Consider the following 22149-nt stretch of genomic DNA (forward strand, 5'->3'; position numbering starts at 1 on the left):
CACTTGACGGCTTATGTGGGAGAACCAGGCTCCCCCACAGCACGGAGGGGCAGGCAGGCGAGAGTGTGACTGTCTGGAGAGGGCCTGGAGGCGGTGTCTGAGCTGAGGATGTGAGCAGAATAGCTGGTGACCCACGAGACCAGCAGAGCAGGGGCCTGGTGGGGGGCTGCCCGAGTGCTGGCCTCATGCCCTCGTGCAGTGTTGCTGCTGCTGGGGTCAGAGGCCTCCTCTCCAGTTTCCACAGCAGAGGATCACTCTCAGCTGCTGTCCTGTGAGTCCCAGGTTCTTGAGAGCTGTGAGGCCCCAAGACAGCTGTGTGACCTGGGGCATCAGGTCTGTCCCACCCACACCTGCCAGAGGAAGAGGCTCCTTTGCAGACTCCTCGTGGGGCAGATCCCATCTGCTGTGTCATGGGGCACAGAGGGGCAGAGACAGAGGCACAGGGCTGGTAGGAGTGGTCCCAGAGGACCCTGACCTGCCTGGATGAGGACTCCTATCCTCCAGCTGCGGCCATGCCTGCCAGGGAAGAGTGGTTTCCCATCTCCCTCCAGCACATCACCCACTCCCACTTGTCCTTTCTTACCTCCTTCCTGCCTTCAAAGAGAATCCGGGGCGGGGGGAGGAATGAGATTTTCAGGTGGGTGAGACAAGGATCTTTATTTCTACTAAAAAGCAGTGTTCAGAGTATTTCCCATTCATAAACCCTTTGAAAACCTTGGAGGGGAAAAAAAAAAGCCTCCACCATACAAAAGTAGGAAGCTATGTCTAAATATACACCTCGGCCTGGTATTTATGTAATGCTCTTCTGCGAAGGGCTCCAGACGCTGACAGAGCCGCCCATTCATCCCCACCGCCTCCTGGGGAGTTCTGGATCGTTCTCCTGCATGGCCCCCGGGTGATGACTCACCCGAGTCTCGGGGCTGCTGCTCTTGTTGCCCGAGAACCTTCCAGAGGCTCCGTGGCCGACTCTGCACCCCAGCTACACAGACGGGAGACCGAGGCAGGAGGGAGCGTACAGAAGCAGCCTTGACCCGAGGGCGTGGGGAGAGGAAGGGCCTGGGGTCCCGCCTACTTGGGAGGGATGCTGTCATCTTAGTGGTCTTATCAGTGGCCAGACACTGGCTTTGAGGTTGGGAGTCTAGGGGCTGGGGTGCTGAGGGTCCCTGCTGGCCATCAAGTCTGCGGACAGAGGTGTTTGGGGGGAACTGCAGGTGGGCAGGAGCGGCAGTGTCTCAGTGCATTCAGACGGGGGTTCTTAAGGATGCAGGACTGGACAAACGGGACGGCCGTGCTGGCCTCTGGGTGGTCAGCCCTGAGGGTGGGCCATGTTGTCTTATGGTCCCGCTGGGCTGGCACCTGGTGCTACACAGAGTGCTGGGCCCTGGGCTGTGGGGTGGCTCGGCCCCTGCTATGCCCTCTCATCCCTCCTTGCCCCAACTCCCACTCCTGCAGACCCAGCCCGAGTCCTCAACATGCCGCCTGTGATCTATGTGCCCGTGGGGATTCACGGCTACATCCGCTGCCCCGTGGACGCAGAGCCGCCGGCCACCGTGGTCAAGTGGAATAAGGACGGCCGTCCCCTGCAGGTTGAGAAGGTGCTGGAGGGCTGCGTGTGGGTCTCGGGAGGCCCCTGGCTCTGAGATGCTGCCTCCAGGGATCTGGTTCCCGGCAGGACCCCTCCACTCCCCTCAGAGTTCTGGGAGAGCAAAGAGCTGCTTCCCACGGGGCCAAGTCCAGCAGGTGTGGCCATCCTCCCAGACCCGAGATGCCCCACCCCACATGTCTGCCCACAGAGGGGCAGCTTGGGTCTGACTGGTGGGGCTGGATTGGATGTCAGCACTGACCACGGCTCCGCTCCACTGTCTGTGCCCGGCAGAACCTGGGCTGGACTCTGATGGAGGACGGCTCCATCCGGATCGAGGAGGCCACAGAGGAGGCTCTTGGCACTTACACCTGTGTGCCTTACAACACCCTGGGGACCATGGGCCAGTCTGCCCCTGCGAGGCTTGTCCTGAAGGTGAGGCCAGGCTGCGGGTGCCTCCGTGTGGGCAGGCGGGCTCCTGAAATGCCTGGTGTCACGGCCTGGCCTGCTCTCCTAGGACCCCCCGTACTTCACGGTGCTACCGGGCTGGGAGTACAGGCAGGAGGCCGGCCGGGAGCTGCTCATCCCCTGTGCCGCGGCTGGGGACCCCTTTCCCGTCATCACCTGGAGAAAGGTACCCCTGGGCTCTGGGGCTGCAGGGAGCGTGGTGGGGACCCCTTCCCCATCATCACCTAGAGAAAGGTACCCCTGGGCTCCGGGGCTCGTGGAGGGTGGGGCAGGGTCCCCTTCCCATCATCACCTGGAGAAAGGTACCCCTGGGCTCCAGGGCTGCAGGAGCGCCATGGGGGTATGGCTGGGACTGCTCTGTTCCCAAGGGGCAGCCCAAGGGTGACCCGGGGGCAGTGGAGGGCTGTGGGGAGCACCATGGGGGCACGGCCGGGACTGCTCCGTTCCCAAGGGGCAGCGGAGGGCTGTGGGCTGAAGCCCAGTGCTGACCCCCTTCTGGAGCCCTGAGTGTCGGTGGCTTCTCTTCTGCCCTGGCCGCCCACTCCTGCCCCCGTGTTTGGCCAAGGTAGGGAAGCCCAGCAGAAGCAAGCACAACACCCTGCCCAGCGGGAGCCTGCAGTTCCGCGCCCTGAGCAAGGAGGACCACGGGGAGTGGGAGTGCATCGCCACCAACGTGGTCACCAGCATCACTGCCAGCACCCACCTGACCGTCATCGGTACGGGCTCGGGGTTGGGCGGGGCCTGGCGCAGGTGTCCCGTTTCCTGGGGCTCTTCTGCTGTTGGAGACATTGTCCCTAGGACCCCAGCCTGGACATTATGCCTGCCCCTCTGGGACAGACAGCCACTGTCCTAACAACAGCCATTGGACATTTACCACTGGCTTTAAGCTCGGTACCTAGTGGTGCATAGTGGAAGCTGGTATTCCCCTCAGGCTCACTCACAGAGACCGAGGCCAGCCTGGGTGGGACACCTCACCTGGCATCACCACACTGAGTGGTGAGCCCTGGATTCAAACTCCTGCTGGAGATGTGGAGGGCCTGCTGGACTGGGCTGCTCTCTCGATGGTGTTTGGGTCTCAGGCCAGAGTCGTGTGGGACAGGGCCTTTTGGCTTTGCTGACCTCCATCAGGTGCACTTCTGTGTTCTGCAGATGAGCACAGTCCTGATGACCAGGGGTTGACTCCCCACCCTCGGCCCGTATCCCTGACGTTCAGGCCGTCTCCTGCTGGAAGAACCGGCCTCCCTGGCAGGACAGGTTTCCTCCTTCAGCCCTAGGGCCCCGGGCTGGACCCAGCTCCTCAGAGCTTCATGGCCCCCACTGCTCCCGTGGGGCCACCGTGCTTGCAGGGCACCCGGGGTCACAGCCCCGGTCATGTGGGTTCACTTCCTCCCTGCCTGAGGTGTCTGCTTGGTCTCCAGGCACCAGCCCCCATGCCCCGGGCAGTGTCCGGGTCCAGGTCTCCATGACAACTGCCAATGTGTCCTGGGAGCCAGGCTACGACGGAGGATTTGAGCAGACATTCTCTGTTTGGTACGGACCTCTGTGAGTCACCCCTGCACGCCTCGCTCTCTGCTTTTCCCTCCCTCATCAGTCCACAGGGCTTGGGGGGCAGGTTATGAGGAGGGTGTGGATCTCTGCCCACTTGACCTTCCTCTGGATGGTGGGTGTGTGCTGCCTGGTGACGAGGCTTCTGTGGGCGGGGCGTCTGGGATGATGCCGGGGCCCGAATGGCCCACCATCCTGTGGTGAGTGTCCTCAGCTGATCTTGCGGCCCTTCCATGTCCTTGGCTCGCTCCTCTAGGTTCCTCTGTCCTCTGGAGTCTGGAAGAGACTCCTGATCTTGGGCATCCTAAGACAGCCCAGCTGCAAGCCTAGGATTAGCTTTATCCTGACCCTTCCCCCATGGTTCCAGAAACCAGTGTGAAGTGGCGCTCACCTTCCTGCCCTCGTCTGCACATGTGCATTTCTTTCTGGGATTGTGTGTCCATTGCCTTTGTACCTGGCTGTACATTCATTTGGTGAGATGCGGTGATTGGAGATCTTTGCCGAAACCTTGGGGTTGACCGGCATCTCAGTGAAGTGTGAGTCAGGCTGAGGACAGGAGGTGTAGAAAAAATGGGAGGAGAGCCCTCGGTTGAGATCCACACTCACCTAGGGTTTTCCTGAGCCCAGAGCTGGCCACCTGCATCAGGGGTGACATTGTTGATCAGGGAGGGTGAGCCTCAGCTCTTCCTCTCCAGACCTGTCTCCTCAGGGTGCGTGTTGCCCCAGGCTCACCAGGCCTGGAGAGGAGGAGGAGACAGAGACTCAGGCAGAGCCCTCTGTGGACTTCCAGCACAAGGAAGGTTGAGAGGGACCTGGCCTGTTTCCTAGACTCTGAATACCTGGGCTTTGAGTTCTGGATGCAAACTGGACCTAGGTGGTGAGCTTGGGGGGGCTCAGAGTTGAAGCAAACCCCGTCCCACCCCCATGGGGCAGGTGAGGTACTGCCAGGGGGCTGTGTGGCCAGGGCAGGGCATGTGGCCACCTTCGGGGAGGCCTGAGCAGAAGGTCTGGGCATGGACTGGTCCCCTCGCTGCCTGTGGCTCTGCTTCGCTGTGTCACCCTGCTTGCCTGCTGGGGTGCCGGGTGGGAGGGGCAGTCTTGGGCTAGGGGGCTCTTTCCCCCCTTTTCTCTGCCTGCCTCCAGCTCTCCCATCCTGACCTTTGATGCTGGCTTCTCTTTGCTGTGCTTTCCGCTGCCCTGGCTCTAATTCCTGGGCAGAGGCAACTGTGAGCCATCGGTGTGTAGGGACCTGGCCTCCTCAGGGGTCCTTGATCTGCATGGCCAGTCCAACGGGAAGCCATCCCCTCCCCGTGGTGGCACTGGACAGTGCGTCTGGGCACCAGCTTCATGGCCCTGGGGAGTGCGGCGGGCTGCAGAGCAGGGGTTGACCCTCTCCCTGGATTCCAGCATTCTGCATCCACAGTGCAGCCGTCCTTGGTGACTTCTAACCTGGAAGGCTTTAGAATCTTGTCCCCATTGTGGGGAAGCGCTTTGTTGTTGTTGTCCTGTGCCCAGCTCCTCCTCAGTGACACCAGCCTGCTTGAACAGAGCAAGCCCTCTGGGTCACATAGGCAGGCCCGCTTTGACCATCCCAAAGCAGCCAGGCAGCTGGGCACCTGGCCTCCCTCAAGTCCTGCTGGTGCTCATTGCTACTCTCCCACTTTAGCATCTGCCTTGTTCCCAGTGTCCTCACTCTCAGGGCAGGGCCACTCTTAAGACTCTGCCCAGGGTGAGGTTCTCTCAGAATGCAACTGGTAATTTGACCAGTTTCTTGAGCGTCAATAATGCCAAGGGTCCCCTTTCATAGATGAGACACCACCAGTGGCAGGGACCTGGCCTCATGGGAACAGGGCCAGCCGTAGCTGATTGGTCGCAGCCTGTTCCTGACCTCAAACCTGGGGAGGCCAGGGTGCCCCCCACCTCCAGCACTTGTGTGCCCTCTCCTGTCTCCAGTGTAACCCACCCCGTCTTCTTGTCCCCAATCCTCTCTCCCTTTTGGGCAGGATGAAGCGGGCACAGTTTGGGCCCCATGACTGGCTGTCCCTGCCTGTGCCTCCGGGACCCAGCTGGCTGCTGGTGGAAGCCCTGGAGCCCGAGACAGCGTACCAGTTCAGTGTCCTGGCCCAGAACAAACTGGGCACCAGCGCCTTCAGTGAGGTGGTCACTGTGAACACTTTAGGTGAGGCCGGGCCGGGGCGCTCCTGGAGGAGCTGGGATGGAGCAGACGTTTCTTGCCCGCTCTATGCAGGCACCTTGCTAAGTGCCTTATATGACCGTCACTGATGTTGCAGCAGGGGTCTGTCCCACCATCCCTCGGGGTTGGTCTGGACCAGAGTGCCCTGGCTGAGCACTTTGGGCCCTGTGGGCCAGCCTCATGTGTCTTCGGGTGGATGGAAGAGCTTTGGTTTCATCCTTCATGGCTGACCACCTGTTTCCATTTTCCTGTGGCCTTGTAGGGGGATTGGGGGTCCTTTCTCCTCCTCCTGTTCTCTGCTGGTTCCTTCCTTTGGCCCCCAGCCTCATTTGGTGGCAGGCGCGGACCCATCTCCTCCTTCTTGACCCAGGGGCCCAGGAGGGGCCGTGCCCTCCTGGCTGCTGTTGCATTTGTCCCCTCTCTGCGGCCAGCAAGGGCAGCCGTGACCGGGCAGCTCCACACCAGTGTTGCCCGGGGTCCTTTATTGCCACCAAGGGGGCAGCTATGGAGGAAGGCTCATCCTGCCCCAGAGAGCCCCCCATGGGGGCCAGCTTTCCACCTGGGCCAGAGGGGACTGTAGGGACAGGGCAGTGCTGAGGGAAGGTGTTCCTCCTCCTTCGGAAGGGAACGAAAGTATCTTTTTAAAGATTCCACCTTAGTTCCCAATGGTTCCTGATGTTTTTCCTGTGAGGGACATGGTGCCATCCCTCGTCCCTCGGTATTGTTGGATGTGCTCTGGAGACAGAATCAGGAAGCTCAGGCCTGCTGCCCGGCCTCCTTCCTTTGGATCAGGAGGGCTCTTCATGTGACTGGTCCTTAAATTGATGCCTGCTCCCAGGGGATGTGACCCTCACCGCCTTGGGGTCCCTGTGCCGCAGGAACACGTGGGTAGAGGGGGTGCAGCAGCCTCAGCAACCCCCTCATCATCTGCTCCCCGCCCTGCAGCATTCCCTGTCACAACTCCAGAACCCCTGGTGCTGGTTACCCCACCGAGGTGCCTCACAGCCAACCGGACCCAGCAGGGCGTGCTCCTGTCCTGGCTCCCACCTGCCAACCACAGCTTCCCCATCGACCGCTACATCCTGGAGTTCCGCGTCGGAGAGCGCTGGGAGACGCTGGACGATGGCATTCCTGGCACCGAGTTGGACTTCTTTGCCAGGGACCTATCACAGGTGCAGAGCCTGGCGTTTGCTGGAAGTGACTGTGAATTGCATCTAGAATCACTGGGAGCTCAGGTGTCGGGAGGCTGTCTGCATACTGCCACACCTGCACTCCTGCTCTCCCAGGGCTGCTGCCAGGGTTTGGGGTTCTGGGGTTACGGCAGCCAAGGTCTGCAAGTTCAGGGCCAGCCCCGAGGGGTCTCCACATGCCGCCAAAAGCCAGGGAGCGCAGGGAGGGCTGGAGTCCGACATGGGCAGCCCAGGGTGGGAGCCCTTCTTCAGCAGTTCTGAGCCCCTGGAGAACATGGTATTTTTTCCCAGCTGACTCCCCTTATACCTTGGCGTCTCTCTAGCTGGAGAGAGGCAGCCGCTTATTGCACATGTGCCTGCTATCTATCCCTTCTTCCTTTCTCCCTTCCCTGGATGCTCTAGAGCTGGGATTGGTCCCAAGAGCCCACATTGCATCTCTTTCTAGCTTTGCTTTCAGTGACCTCACATGTATAGCTTGGAATCTATCACAGTCCGAGTATTTATCCCATGGAAATTGGTAGATAGCCCAAGTTGCAGAGTTGGTGGCGGGGGCTCCGCTGGGAGGGGTACTGGTGGCTGGGACAGTTTGCGCGGCTGACGGGGTGTCACCTCTGGGGCTGTAGGACACGTGGTACGAGTTCCGGGTCCTGGCCGTCATGCAGGATCTGATCAGCGAGCCCAGCAACATTGCCGGCGTCTCCAGCACAGGTACTTGGGGTCGGGGCCGCATCGGCACACCAGCTCGTGTGGGGAGAGGCTGAGCCGGAATAGAGGAGGGGCGCCAGCTGACTCTTTGTGTCATGGCCTTCAGGTGGGTAGGGTTTCTCCACCTGAAGAGCCGAATTCATGACCACTTCTCTGCGGTAGCCACAGAAGGAAATCCAGCTAACCTTCGCGTTAGAATAGTCAAAAAGAACTTCAGTCCTTTTGCTGTTAAATTTCTGTTCCTCTGGTGTTATCCACTTGTGGGGTGACGTGGGGGGTGCAAATTGGAGCAAAGAGACAGAAACGGGTCAGCGGTGCTTACCGATGCCTCTTGGTAAGGCAGCTTTATAATTAGGGTGTTTCATTTGGAAAATTGCTGTTTGGTGTTGTTTTCCTCCGCTCCTTCCTCTCCCTAGATTTTTTTCAGGCTAAATAAAGCCAACTCCCTAGCACTGTCTCCATTTATCTTCTTTTCTCTTGGCTCTGGTCCCAAATCTACGCATATTTCTCCAGTTACAGTCCCTGCCAAGTAGCAGATCCCTCCCCCAGAAGTGGTTCCCTTGGTTTGGGAAGAAGCTTTTGCTTAGCGATCAAGTTGGGGCACATGTCCTTGGGCAGTGCTTGGAGGCAGGGGGCAGGAGGGGGCCTGATAAGCTCATGCTTGGGATTCCTGGAGATGCTGGTACGGTGGGGTGGGCAGGGAAGCGAGCCTTCCGGAGAGCCTAACACACTTCTGTCTTGAGTGTTAGGCACTGTGGGGCTGGTTTCTTTTTTTTTTTTAATTCATTTATTTTTGTTTTTGGCTGTGCTGGGTCTTTGTTGCTGCACGGGCTTTTTCTACTTGTGGCAAGCCAGGGCTACTCTCTGTGGTGTGCGGGCTTCTCATTGCTGTAACTTCTCTTGTTGTGGAGCATGGGCTCTATGGCATGCAGACTTCAGTAGTTGCCGCACCTGGGTTCAGGAGGTGCAGCTCCTGGGCTCTAGAGCTCAGGCTCAGTAGTTGTAGTGCATGGGTTCAGTTGCTCTGCAGCATGTGGAATCTTCCCTGACCAGGCATTGAACTTGTGTGCCCTGCAGTGGCAGGTGGCTTCTTAACCACTGATCCTCTAGGAAACCTGGTCTTGTTTTTTTTCTCCTCGGAGGTGCCGGCTGTAGCCCAGCACACTTCTGTCTTGGCATCCATCTGGGGGAGAGAGCTGCAGCCCAGGCTGGGGTAGAGGACTTGAGGGTTTGGGGGCACCTCTCGTGAACTGCTCTGCTCAGTGGCTTTATGTCTGGTTCCCAGTAGTGGCGAGAGTCCCTGGTGAACGTCCTCCAACTGCTTTAGCATTCCCTGTCTTTCAGCCGCCTGCTTGCAAAGGCTGAGCCCTCTTTTTCTGCTCAGCATGATCTGGGTTGTTTTAATCCATGTCTTCATCGACATGGGAGTGGATTCTGGCCAAATGTATCAAAGATATGTGGGCTTCCCTTTGATGAGCCTGGGGGGTGGCACTTCCTAATGAGCTGTTGGGTGACGTGTGATCCTGGGGACCCATCCAATCCCGCTGTCTCTCACAAGCTCTGTGAATCTGGGCCCTTCTGCCAATAGAACAGGATGTTGTCTGATGGCCCTGTCCACGCCAGCATGTGCCCTTGATGGCCAGGAAGTGCTGACCCCCTGCAGGGGTTGCCCGCCTGCACCGTCGTGGCAGAATGGGAGCCTGCATCTGGAGTGACAGCCCTGTGGTGCTGCACTCACGCTGTTGGGCTCTGGTCTTGTAGAGAGGCTGGTGGGAGTCCCTGTGGCCTTGTGATACTTAGGCTCCCTCAGCATCCGGTCAACTGGGCGTGGCTCCCGGGTGGAGCGTGCTGCTTGGTGAGGGCACCTGGTGAGGTCATCAGGTGAGTGATGGCCTGGACATCACCTGGAGAGGCTGCCCCACGGGGAGGAGATACAGGTGGCGACTCCTCAGCTTCCCGATGCCCTTCTGCCTCTTCCCACCACGCCGCCTCTTCAGTGTTAGGGCAGAGCCTTAGACTATGCGGGCGGAGAGGCACCTGGGGCCCTGGGGGAGGGAAGAGTCTCACCTGTGCTCCACCCCCCACCCCTACCCCGATCCCCTCAGACATCTTCCCGCAGCCGGACCTGACCGACGAGGGGCTGGCTCGACCGGTACTGGCTGGCATTGTGGCCACCATCTGCTTCCTGGCTGCAGCCATCCTGTTCAGCACCCTGGCCGCCTGCTTTGTCAACAAGCAGCGCAAGCGGAAGCTCAAGCGCAAGAAAGGTGGGTGTCGCCTTGAAAACAGAGAAACCGGACCTTGTGGGCAGAGCTGCCAGCGGGACTTGCCTTGATGGTGGGAGAGGTGGCTGGGACCAGAATGAGGGTGGAGTGGTGGGGGTGCAGGATCCTGGATGGAGCGCTTCCTGACACCTGGGGGCTGCTTCCCTTCGGGGATTTGCCCTGGGCCCAGCAACAGCTGGGGTGGGCTCTGTGGCATCAGCCTCAGCCAGCTCCATCCTTTCTCCCTCCAGACCCTCCACTCTCCATCACACACTGCAGGAAGAGCCTGGAGTCTCCGTAAGTGGCCTCCCCAGGAGGAGAGGGCACGGCTGTCCGGGGTGGAGGGTGGAGGGCTCGCTTAGCCTTGTCACCTTAATTGATCTGCATGGTAGTTTCAAGTTGTCCACACTGACAGAGGAAGCAGACAACTCAAGAGAGCAGATGAACTGTTTTTCTTTGGCTTTAGAATATATTTCTTTGATGTTTTTTCTTTTCCCCCATCCTAACAGATGTATCTTCTTAATATGTTTTGGTTAAGTTAATAGTAAAAGGAGCTTGCATTTCTTGAGCAATCTAGGAGTCAAGTTGCAGGTGTGACTAGAGAGAAGTGGCAAATAGTAGAAGCAGACAGAATAAGCGTAGGAACAGGGTGTCTGTTTGGAAAACGGACAGCGCCCACCTAGGCAGTTGAGAGCCAGGCAGAGTATCTCATGCCAGAACATGTGGCCCCGCTGCCATTCCTCCTCACTGTCACCCTGCCAGGTGATTCAGGTACTTGGCAGGAAGAACAGAAAGAAGTCATGTCCTCCGAGCCCCCCTCATGCTGTCTGCTCTCTCCCTGTCCCCAGCCTGTCCTCCGGCAAGGTCAGCCCTGAGAGCATCCGCACGCTCCGTGCCCCGTCCGAGTCCTCCGATGACCAGGGCCAGCCGGCGGCCAAGAGGATGCTGAGCCCCTCGCGCGAGAAGGAGTTGTCCTTGTATAAGAAGACCAAGAGGGCCATCAGCAGCAAGAAGTACAGTGTGGCCAAGGCAGAGGCCGAGGCGGAGGCCACCACGCCCATCGAGCTCATCAGCAGGGGCCCTGACGGCCGCTTCGTGATGGACCCCTCTGAGGTGGAGCCCTCTGCCAAGGCCCGGCGCATCGAGGGCTTCCCTTTTGCTGAGGAGACCGACATGTACCCCGAGTTCCGCCAGTCGGACGAGGAGAACGAGGACCCGCTGGTGCCCGCGTCCGTGGCTGCCCTCAAGTCCCAGCTGACCCCTCTGTCGTCCAGCCAGGAGTCCTACCTGCCACCACCAGCATACAGCCCTCGGTTCCAGCCCCGTGGCCTGGAGGGCCCCGGTGGCCTGGAGAGCCGGCTGCAGGCCACCGGTCAAGCCCGCCCGCCCGCCCCCCGGCCCTTCCAGCACGGCCAGTATTATGGGTACCTCAGCAGCAGCAGTCCAGGGGAGGTGGAACCGCCTCCCTTCTACATGCCGGAGGTGGGCAGCCCCCTGAGCTCCGTCATGTCCTCACCGCCCCTGCACGCCGAGGGGCCTTTCGGCCACCCCACCATCCCCGAGGAGAATGGAGAGAACGCTTCCAACAGCACACTGCCCTTGACTCAGACGCCCACGGGTGGGCGCTCCCCAGAGCCCTGGGGCCGGCCGGAGTTCCCCTTCGGGGGTCTAGAGACCCCGTCCATGATGTTCCCCCACCAGCTGCACCCTTGTGAAGTGGGTGAGAGCCTGCAGCCTGCGGCTGGCCTCCCCCGAGGACTGCCGCCTGCCTCCCTGCAGGTGCCCGCAGCCTACCCAGGCATCCTGTCTTTGGAGGCGCCCAAGGGCTGGGCTGGCAAATCGCCAGGCAGAGGCCCTGCCCCAGTGCCCCCCACCGCCAAGTGGCAGGACAGGCCTGTGCAGCCTCTCGTGAGCCAAGGGCAGCTGAGACACACCAGCCAAGGCATGGGCATACCCGTGCTGCCTTACCCCGAGCCGGCTGACGGCTCAGGGGCGCACGGCGGCCCTAGCGCGCTGGGCCTGGACACTCGGTGGTACGAGCCCCAGCCCCGGCCCCGGCCCAGCCCCCGGCAGGCCAGGCGCACTGAGCCCAGTTTACATCAAGTGGTGCTACAGCCCTCCCGGCTCTCGCCTCTGACCCAAAGCCCCATCGGCTCCCGCACCGGCTCCCCTGAGCTGGCCGCGCGGGCCCGGCCCCGCCCCGGTCTCCTGCAGCAGGCTGAGATGTCAGAGATCACGCTGCAGCCGCCGGCCGCCGTCAGCTTCTCGCGAAAGTCCACGCCATCCACGGGCTCCCCATCCCAGAGCAGCCGCAGCGGCAGCCCCAGCTTCCGGCCCACTGTGGGCTTCACCACTCTGGCCACAGCCTACCCCTCCCCTCCGCCGGGCCCCACGGGGCCTGCGGACAGCTTGGATGTGTTCGGACAGACGCCTTCCCCTCGAAGGTTGGGGGAGGAGCTGCTCAGACCGGAGCCCCCCGCTCCACCCTTACCGAGTTCAGGGTGAGTGTGAGCTGGTCTCTCGTGCCCACCGCACCTGATCATCTTCCGCCCCTTCCCCCCCACCCCCTGCCCCCGCCCCTCCATCCACTGAATGACAGGGCTTGTCTGGACATGCTGCAGATCCTTCAGGAGAGGAGTGCTGGTCTTGGCATCGCCAGGGTGTGGTCACCGGGGTGGGGGTGCGGCTTACCTGCCCAGGTACCTGGCCAGGAGCATGAGGGATCTTCTCCACCCTGCCCAGAGCTCTCAGGAGACCCCCGCCCAGGGGGGCGGCCAGGGGAGAGGACATGGATGGGGGAGGGTATGTGCGTCCCTTGAGTGGTCACCCAGTGCTTCCCTGGGAGCCTGACTTTGGGTGGTTCCAGGGTTTGCCCGGAGACCTCGTGTCCAGCCTCCTTTTCTTCCTTGAGCCCTCCTCCTTGAAAGCAGGACCCTGGGGCCTGGCTTCCCTGGGCCCCCAGGCTCTTGTCCCCAACTTCCTGCCCTCTGCTGCCCAGTGAGCGCCGCACACTCCCCTCAACGCCCCCCACCTGCCAACCCCCCACCACCCACCCCAGCATCTCTAGAGGCTGTGTCCTCCTGGAGGCTGAAAGCAACATCTCAGGCCTGTGAACCCTGAGCCCGAGCCACACACCCCACCCCAACCTGTGTGCCTCGCAGGAAGCTGCAGACAGACAGACAGACAGACAAGCCCCTGCGATCAGCCGGCCTGGGGGAGCCCACTGTAAATGGTAGCAGCTGGTGTGCCAGGTACCACTGAGCCTGGACGCCTGCCCGTGCTCTTTCTCTCGGGTCCTTCTCCCTCCCTCCTTCTTCCTCCTCCCCGAGTCTGTCCTTTTCTGTCTGTCTCTCTTCCTCCATCTTCTTTGGGTTGGCCCGAGTTGCTGAGAAGAGCCTGCACCGTCTGTAGACCCCATATCTCCTGCCCCCGCCCACTCTGGTTCCGTTCTTTGGTCTTCTTCTTTGGTGTGGCCGCCTGTGCGGGGGAACAGAGTCCAGAGCAGAGGCTGGCCTGGTGGTAGGCAGACGGGAGGTGGTCGAGAGGAGGAAGCCCGGCGCCCTACCCCCTTCACTCCCCACTCTGGTACCTGGAAGCACAAGCCTCACCGCCCACCCCTCGGCTCAGGTGGGGGAGGAGGCTTGGGAGGTGGAGGAGAGCCGTGCGCTGTCTGCAGGAGATGCTGGGGGCCGTGCCCTGTCGTCTGTGCTTTGTGCAGCCCTCATCTGCTTCGTCCCATCGTGCCGTCTGGGTCTCTGTCTCTCTCCTTCCTGCCCCTCACCCCATTCTCTGGCCTCCTCGCTTGTCGGTTCTCTGATCCCCGTGCTCCTCCCCTCCCCTCTGGGTGTGCGTGGGTGGTCCCGGCGCCCGTGTTGATAACCGCTTTGTTTCTGATTGATCTCAGCTATCTGGGCAGTGTTGTCGAGACAAGCCTCTCTTCAGCTCAATAGGTAAGGGAGCTCCGGCTGGGCGGGCGGTGGGGGGCGGACCGGCGGACGGGCTTCGGCAGGGCCATCGCTTCCTCTACGGGGGAATCCAGACCATAGCCCCTTGGTCCTCTGTGGGGCGGCAGCCTCCGCTCCGATTCCCTGCGGCTTCCTGGGCTCCCCACATCATGCTGTTGCCACAGCCCGCCGGGCCACCGCCTAGCTGCAGCTTCCGAGCCCCGCCCAGAGCCCCCCCTGGTTTCTGCATCCAGACACCCGCATCCTGCTGTCCAGAGCTTCCCACAGAAGCCCTGGCGCCTGCATGCACCTGAGGGCCTAGAATGCCTAGAGCGCTTTGCATCTCTGCACTTGGGAAACCTGTCTGGGTCCCGGGGTATCTGTGAGCACCTTGCTCTCTTCTGCCCGGTTTTCCCAGCAGCCTCCAACACAGAGGCCCCCTCCCTCCCTGGCCCCTTGACCTGCCCTGTTCCCTCCCTGTCCTCTGGGGATCCTACTGATAACCGGTCCTCCCCGTAGCTTGGGGCTGGGCTGTGGCCTGCTCCTTTCCTCACCAGTTGGGTCTTTCTCTGGTCCAGGCCCCGCGTCATCCTGTGAGGGCCCTGGGCAGCGAAGGTCACCACTCCTGAGCCCTCACGGCAGCCTGTTCTTGGCTGTCACAGGACTGAGGCGCAGACCTCGCCTGGAGGCTCGCTGCTGTCAAGGCCCCTGAAGCAGCCACTCCTGCCCTCTCTGGGCCACAGCTCCACAGCTCTGGGGGCTTCTGGGAGGAGCCCCCTAGAGGAGAGAACCGGCCCCGGGCAGGGGATTGGAAAGGGGCTGACCAAACACCACTTTCCTCCCTCTGCTCCCCTGTGGGTGCCTCCTCTTCCAGGTGGGGATCTCAGCAACTTGACAGCAGAAGGGTACCGAGCCTCTTAAAGAGGCTTCTGTGGGCCCCTTAACCCCATCACTCTCGTGGTGGCTAAGAAGATGCTGCTTTTTGCCATGGATGCTTCTGGGGACTAGCCAGTGAGGGCACCAGGCACTCAGACAGGAGCAGAGCCTCCCTGGGTACTTCTGGCTTCCAGGAGGAAGCCTTGTCTCCTCCCCACCTGGAGATAGCAGGGGGCGAGGGAGGCGGGGGGCTGCCTGTCTCCTCGAGTCATGAGAGTGGCCTCCCATAAATCAGAGCCTGTTTGCCAGCTCCTCATGATCTGCAGCTGGGAAGGTGTCTGTAGCCAGAGGTCGGGTCCTGTGAAGCTGGCTGATGCCACGCTCTGGAAGCCCAGGGACAGCACTTGCAAGCGGCCAGCTGAGTGACACTGACAGGCTGGCCCTCCACCTTCCCTCTCGCCTCTCTGACCCCAGTTTGACTCCCTGAGGAGTTGATGACTCCGGGCCCAGCACTCCCCCTTCATTCTTGAAAAGTGCCCGGGCCCTGTTCTCCTCTGTGACCCCTCCCTGGTGTCCTACACCTGCAGGCTGAGTGTCCGCTCACTGTTGTGACAAACCCAGAATCCAGGGTCGTGAGGTGGGAGCTGGGTTTCTGCCTGGCCTGGCTGGTTCCTCGGCCTCGAGAGTCAGGCCCTCACTGCGCTGCCTGTCAGGAGCTCGGGCAGAGGCCGGGGGGCCCCCGCAGGCGCCGGGCTCCCCCATGGACGCTGCCGTCTTGCCCCCTTTGCATGTGTCCCCCTGGGTCTGTTGGAGAAGGTGTGACTCGTCTTGTCTACGTGCGTTCTTGCTCTGTCCCCCCTCCCTGCTCCCAGCCCACAGCCGTCCTGGGCCGCTCCTCCTCTCCTTTTCCTCCTCCTCCAGCTCCCTTCTCAGAGCAGGCAGTGGTGGGTGGTCTCTGGGAGGACTCGGCCTGTTAGTGGCCAGGGCTCTCAGCTCCCTGTCTGAACACCAGCAGCCGCGTGGGCCTCCCATTCTCTCAGGTTCCCTTTCCTGTTCATGCTGACCGTGGCCTCCATGAGGCAGGCGTGTCAGAGTGTGTTGGGGACCCTTGTACTGGGTGAACCCGGGGAATGCAGCCCCGTTGGGAAAAGCCTGTCCTAAGTTGGGAGGCCACACACTTGGCCCACTGGAGGGGCCGTCGGTGGGCACAGTGGGAGGGTGCCCCTCCGCAGAGTCCTGGTGGCTGTGCTACGATGGAAGGCAGGTTCACCCATGCCCTGGCCACCCCGTGGATGGGAGTGGGTTTGCTTGGTCTCCTCCCCAGTCCCATAGACAGACAGGCAGAGTGTGCACTCAGGAAAGGAAGGCCACACTCTTTCCCTTCTGCTTTGCTGTTGCCAGGAGGGTGACCCTTCTTGGGCAGGAGAGGCCTGGGGTCTCGGCCATCCTGCACTGCGGCTTGCCTTTCTGAGCTGGGCTGTGTCTTCCCTCCACTGCTCCGGGTGGGCACAGCAAAAGCAGCTGAGAGGTCTCTGGGACTGTGACTGATTTGGGTTTTGCATGAATTTTATAATGAGTAAGAGTCAAAAAGCGTTAAGGTATATTTCAGGCCATCTTTGGTAGGTCTGAACCACAGAGAAGCACTGTGGGACATAGACTTGGAGTTCACCGGGAACGCCAGGCTTTGAGGCCTCACCTTCCAGTAACGCTCTTGCTTTCTGAGGGAGGGGTCCAAGTTTGATGACTCGGTGTGTTCTGGAAGGACTGGGGCTGAATGGAAAGAGAGTTCTGGCTTCACCTCCCTGTCTGAGCTCCTTGGCATCAAAGTGCATTGCCCAGAAGTCCCCCAGGGGCTTAGCCTGGCCAGGGGATAGGGTCCCCCTTTCCAGAGAAGCAGGCAGTTGGCTTCCAGCCTGCTGGGATGCTTCGTGTGAATTTTCTGCCTAATTAACTGAATATGAAGGCCCACTGTGACCCCCTCTCCACACCTCCGTCCTTCCAGACCCTGCCTTTTTATCTCTGCCTCCTGTATGGGCAAGCAGCCCAGTGCCTCGGGGCTTCTCCTGTTGTGCGTCAGAGTCTGAACACCGAGCCAAATGCAGGAACAGGTGGACAGCAGGTGTCCTGGAAGGGCTGGAGCTTGGTTGCTTCATAAGGAAAACTGACTCCCCCTGCGTCCACCTCCCAGTGGCTTATTTCTTCCTTTTGGGAATCCTTGCTGAGGGCACACCTGAGCCAGCTTCCCTCCCCAGGCTATCTTCTCTGGCTCTTCCACCGATGGGGTGATTGTCCAAGACGGTGGCAGTGCGGGTGTCCAGGGCAGGCTGACTGCTCAGGGCATGGCGGGGCTGCGGGGTGAGAGCAGTGTCCTCCTCCCGTGCGGCTTGTGCCTGTTTCCATCAGGAAGAAGCTGTGCACACAGCTTACAGGACGCTGAGAGTCTTGGCCGTGTTGTGTTGACAACTGGATTATGAGACAAACGGCATAAGCTCTTTAACTTCAGTTTCTCCATCTGAAAAATGGGGTCTGTCTCATGTTTGCCCCTTAGGGATGCTGTCAGGGTTCAGGGGAGTTACTGCAGAGAACATAGATCAGTGCCTGGCATGATGAGTGGTGAACGAGTTCTGTGTGATGAGAGCAGTGATGACGGTGATAATGATACTGACCCTGGAAGCCTTAGCTGCCTGGGAGAATCCCTTGCAGTTTTGGGGGGCATCCTGTACCTGTTTCTCTCATGCCCAGTGGGTCACCCTGCATTGTGTTGTTTGCACACTGGCCCCTGGCCTGCTGGCTTGTCACTCGCCTCCTCAGATGGTGTGCCGCTCACTTGTCTGCCCCTGGAAGAGGCCGGCCAGCACCAGCAAGTGGATGACCCAAGCCGTGTGTTCACGTCTCTTTCCTTCCAGGCAGCACCAGGAAGCCTTAGTCCAGGATGAGCGGGGTGAGCCCGCCGCATCAGCCCCAGGGAGTCACGCTCCCTTGTGGCCTGGCCATCTCCATTCTCGGTCTGCTTCCAGATTTCCTTCCAGCTGCTGCCGTGTAGGGCCTCCAGGGGTAGACTGCAGTGTCTGTGAAAGAGGAACAAAGGGGGAGCTGGCAGTTGGGTCTCTGGGTGAAGACCAGACCTCTGATGGTGAGCTGGCCTACTTCTCTCTGAGGCCGTGCATGCGTGTAGGGGGGCTCTTAGCTCTGTGTTTCGATGGGGCTGATGAGAATTGAGATGCTGTCTCTGACCTGGACTTGGGAGGAGCTTCCCTGCACTGTATCTGTGGAAAGGCCGTGGGAGGATGGCATCTATCACAGAAGATGCAGGTTGCCTTACTGTCAGCTGGATCAAGAAGCCCCAGGAACCAGAGGCTCATCTACAATTAGCCTGCGTGTTTTCTGCTTTGTCCTTACAAAGATCCCCAAGGTTGGGGAGATGAAGCTGTGGTCTTCCCGCCCCTCTTTTTTTTTTTAACCTTAGATTGCTTGCTCACCGCTGGGGACTTCTTTTCCCCTCACAGGTTTGGCTGTCCTCCTTCCTTCAATCAGGATTTACCAAGCACTGATTGGAATGGTGATGGAAGAGTGAGGTGTGGGGAGGGAGATGGGGAAAGTGACTCCCCCCAAGACTTCAGGGCTTTGGGGTGGCCCTGATTCCCTGATGGCGTGCCGATAGCATCACAGGCCAGAAAGAAAGAGCAACCCATGTCTCTCTTTCCCCCTTTACTCCTCACGCTCCAAGTTTGGCTTCCTCTGAGAAGAAATGGCAACGATCTTCTAGATTTTCTTGAACTCTTCTCTCCAGTGAGTGCAGATCGTCACAGCCCACCCTCTCAGCTCTCTTCGAGCTCTCTGTCATCTTGGCGGCATGGGCTCTGGGTGTCGCCTTTGACCTAATTGCACAGGCACTCTGTTAGGTGAGCTGCTACCTCCACTCCTCAGCTGGGGCAGGAGGAGACTCCGACACAGGTCTCCTCTCCCAACAACCTTGGTTTCTCTGTATCTTAAACCATGGAGACACTCGCTGCAGGTGTCCCGGGCTTTGCCAGACTGCCTGATTTGGATACTGACCGTCGTAATCCACGTCTGCGCTCGTCTGCTCTCTCACGTGACCATGGAGTCTGAGCCCTGTCTGCTGCCGAAATGTGGGTGGATGACAGCCATTTGCTGCTGTTGGCTGCAGGGTTCTGCCTGACTCTTGGCAAAGGAGAGGCTGATCTCACGGGACACTAGGGCCCTGTCTGGCTGGGCCTATCTTTCCTGGGGGGCGGGGGGGACAGTCAGGGGTGGGGTTGCTCTCCCCCCAACCCCTTTAACCTGCCCCTGTACTTTTCACCTAAAGGTCTTGACTGTGATGGTCCAAGAACTTAAGACACAGAAGCTGCTTTCTTCTCCACGCTGCCTTCCCCAGCTTGGGGGCCGCATGATGGGTTCACCATTAAAGCCTGTCTCTCTCCCTCTCCCAGGTCTCTGGTGGCCCGGCAGATGGGCCTCCCGCTGCAGGAGCTCTCCACTGGGACTCTCTCTTCCAGGAGCAGCAGGGAGGCAGGTGTCTTCTCCAGGGCAGCTGCTTGGCTTTCTCCAGCTCCTCCTCCAAAGCTCCCTAGTGTGCGAGCTTACCTGTGCCTCTCCAATTGTCCCTTCCAGGACACATCCGCCTGCACCCGGGAATGCTGCTGCACCTGAGAGGCTGGAGGCTCTGAAGTACCAACGGATAAAGAAGCCCAAAAAGTCATCCAAGGGCTCCTCGAAGTCAAAGAAACGATCCGGTAAATGTGGAGCGGCGCGCCATCCCTCAGTCCCCACCCCGACCTGCCTTTACAGATCCCAGCTCTGGGTTCTCTGCAAAGTCAGCTCCTCTAGTGTGTCTTCTTCTTTGCTTCTCTCTAGTGCTAATTGCCAAGTGATATACAAATAGGGTTTTCATGTCAAAAAAGGAGAAAAATAAGGTTAAAATCTGATTGTCCTGCCAGTGTTGTTTCATCCAAGCTAGGGACCATCCTTCTTGGGGGCATGTGTGTTCAGAACCCTTTTGTGCATACACCTTTAGAAAATACATGGCATTGTTTTAGTGTATTTAAAAAAATATTTGTGGCTGCCCTGGGTCTTTGTTGCTTTGCGTGGCTCTCTTGTTGTGGTGAGCAGGGGCTACTCTTTGTTGTGGTGTGCGGGCTTCTCGTTGTGGTGGCTTCTCTTGTTGTGGAGCACATGCCCTAGGCTCGCGGGCTCAGTAGTTGTGGCACACGGGCTCAGTTGCCCCAGGGCATGTGGGATCTTCCCGGACCAGAGATCGAACCTGTGTTCCCTGCACTGGCAAGTGGGTTCCTATCCACTGTACCACCAGGGAAGTCCTAGTGTATTCTTTTAACAGTATAAATAGTACTTTTCCCCTCAGTCTGCCATATGCCTTGGACATATCCCTGTTTCCTTATGTATTTCCTCTTTATCAGGCCTCTCTGGTTGGACATGGGAATTCTGGGTTCCTACTTAGTGTTAATCTTAAAGAAAATCAGTCCTGAATATTCATTGGAAGGACTGATGCTGAAGCTGAAACTCCAATACTTTGGCCACCTGATGTGAAGAACTGACTCATTTGAAAAGACCCTGTTGCTGGGAAAGATTGAAGGCGGGAGGAGAAGGGACCAACAGAGGATGAGATGGTTAGATAGCATCTGCTACTCAATGAACATAAGTTTGAGTAGACTCCGGGAGTTGGTGATAGACAGGGAGGCCTGGCGTGCTGCAGCCCATGGGGTCACAAAGAGTCGGACACGACTGAGCAACTGAACTGAACTCAGTGTTAAGGGGTCCCTGTGGCATGGACTCAGTGTCTGAGGGCGGGGCAGACTTCTCTCCATGAGTTAGAGTGAAACTGCCTTATTTCATAGAAAGGACATCTCTGCTGAAATGGATGCTGTTTACCCAGCAGTTGTACATAGCTTCTAAGAAACTGCAAAAATAGTTCAGCCTTATTTCAGACTTAGAGAACTCCTTACTATTTATCACATGCTCTCATTCTACCAGTGGTTTTTGGAGTGCTGTGATAGGCTGTCTGAGAAGGCCACTGCACGGCTTCTTTGCTGGTCTTTCTTATCTACCGCAGAGAGCCTTCCATTTGGGAGAATGAGACACCGAGGCCCTTGCGTTTCTGGGATGCAGCGAGCTCTCAGTTCTCACTTGGCCTTTGGGTGGTACCATTATCCTATTAGTTTATAGCTGAGGATACTGAAGTTTAGAGAAAGAAGACACATTTTTTTAGATTTTGGGAGAGAAGAGTCCAAAGCTGAATTTTCAACCCATTTAAGCCCATTCTATCTACCTATATATTATTTATCTATCATCTGTGTTTTGTTTTTTGGCAAAAAAAAAAAAAAAAAGTCCCACGAGATTCCTGTGTTCTCTTTTTTGTTTAAGTGGTCCTGTCCGCTGTCATGTGTTCACAACTCCCTAGAGCTCTGTCTTTAGCCCAGCCCTTGTGTGTGAGCCGGTCTCATATTTCTGGGTGCCTGCTGCCCATGCCTCTGGGTGTTCTGTCTCAAATAGTTACAGATAATCTTCCATGTCTGCTTCTCCCGGTTCTTGCCCAGTCTCATAAAAGGCTCTCCTCCCTGCCTGGTTGCTCAGGCTCCTTGATTCCCATCCTCTTTTCACATCTGGTCCATCTGGTGAGGTCTGTTGACTCCGCTTTGTTTTTTAAAGATTTTTTTGATATGGATCATTTTTCGAGTCTTTTTGGAGTTTGTGACATTGTTTCTATGTTTTTGGGGATTTTTTGCCCACAAGGCATGTCGGATCTTAGCTCCCCAGCCAGGGATTGAACCCGCAGCCCCCTGCACTGAAAGACAAAGTGTTAACAACAGGGAAGTCCCCTGTTGACTCAGCTTTTAAAACACACACTATATCCGGCCACTTATCTCTGTCTCAGATGCTAAAGTTAAGTTCTGAGTCATTCCCATCTCTCCCCTGGACCAGAACAGCAGCCTCCTATCTGGTCCTGCAGCCTCCGTCCCGGCTCCTGCAGTGTATTCGACACACAGCAGCCAGAGTGGTTTTAGAGAGTCCCCTGAGTGTGCTCACACACACGTGCAGCACACGTACACACACACTTCTGGCTAAAACCTCCGGAAGGTCCCCCCTGCAATCAGAACAGGCTTCTGCCTGCCCTCTCGCCTCACCGCCTCTGCTTCCTCTGCATTAGTGTGGGGGCCCTCTTCGGTCTCCAGCCCATGTCGCGTTCGCCCCTTGCTTGGGGCCATCACACTGTGGGAACACTTCTCCCCTAGACCTGTGGAAGGTTTGTAATGCGAGACTCGCCTCGGTGTTGCTCCTTCGGGGCAGAAGCAGCGCCCCAGATTTTCTTTCTCAGGGTTCTGTGCCACCTTTCTTGGTAGCACTT

General features: G+C 58.8%; 1 protein-coding gene across 6 annotated transcripts in view; it reads left to right on the forward strand.

Moving 5' to 3' along the window:
• The window catches only part of IGSF9B (immunoglobulin superfamily member 9B), a 50268-nt gene that overhangs the window by 18685 nt on the left and 9434 nt on the right, over positions 1-22149 (forward strand). For 2 of the 6 annotated variants that reach the window (XM_044943566.2, XM_044943567.2), the window contains exons 8-19: positions 1453-1595; positions 1877-2017; positions 2100-2216; positions 2616-2766; positions 3469-3592; positions 5599-5774; positions 6735-6961; positions 7603-7687; positions 9790-9951; positions 10200-10245; positions 10797-12449; positions 19401-19522. In XM_044943566.2, coding sequence (XP_044799501.2) covers positions 1453-1595; positions 1877-2017; positions 2100-2216; positions 2616-2766; positions 3469-3592; positions 5599-5774; positions 6735-6961; positions 7603-7687; positions 9790-9951; positions 10200-10245; positions 10797-12449; positions 19401-19522 — 3147 coding nt within the window. The other 4 variants (XR_006551378.2, XR_006551379.2, XM_025286414.3 and 1 more) reach the window with 4 other exon arrangements.

The sequence above is a fragment of the Bubalus bubalis genome, chromosome 5 (genome assembly GCF_019923935.1).
Source record: "Bubalus bubalis isolate 160015118507 breed Murrah chromosome 5, NDDB_SH_1, whole genome shotgun sequence".
Classification (NCBI taxonomy): domain Eukaryota; kingdom Metazoa; phylum Chordata; class Mammalia; order Artiodactyla; family Bovidae; genus Bubalus; species Bubalus bubalis.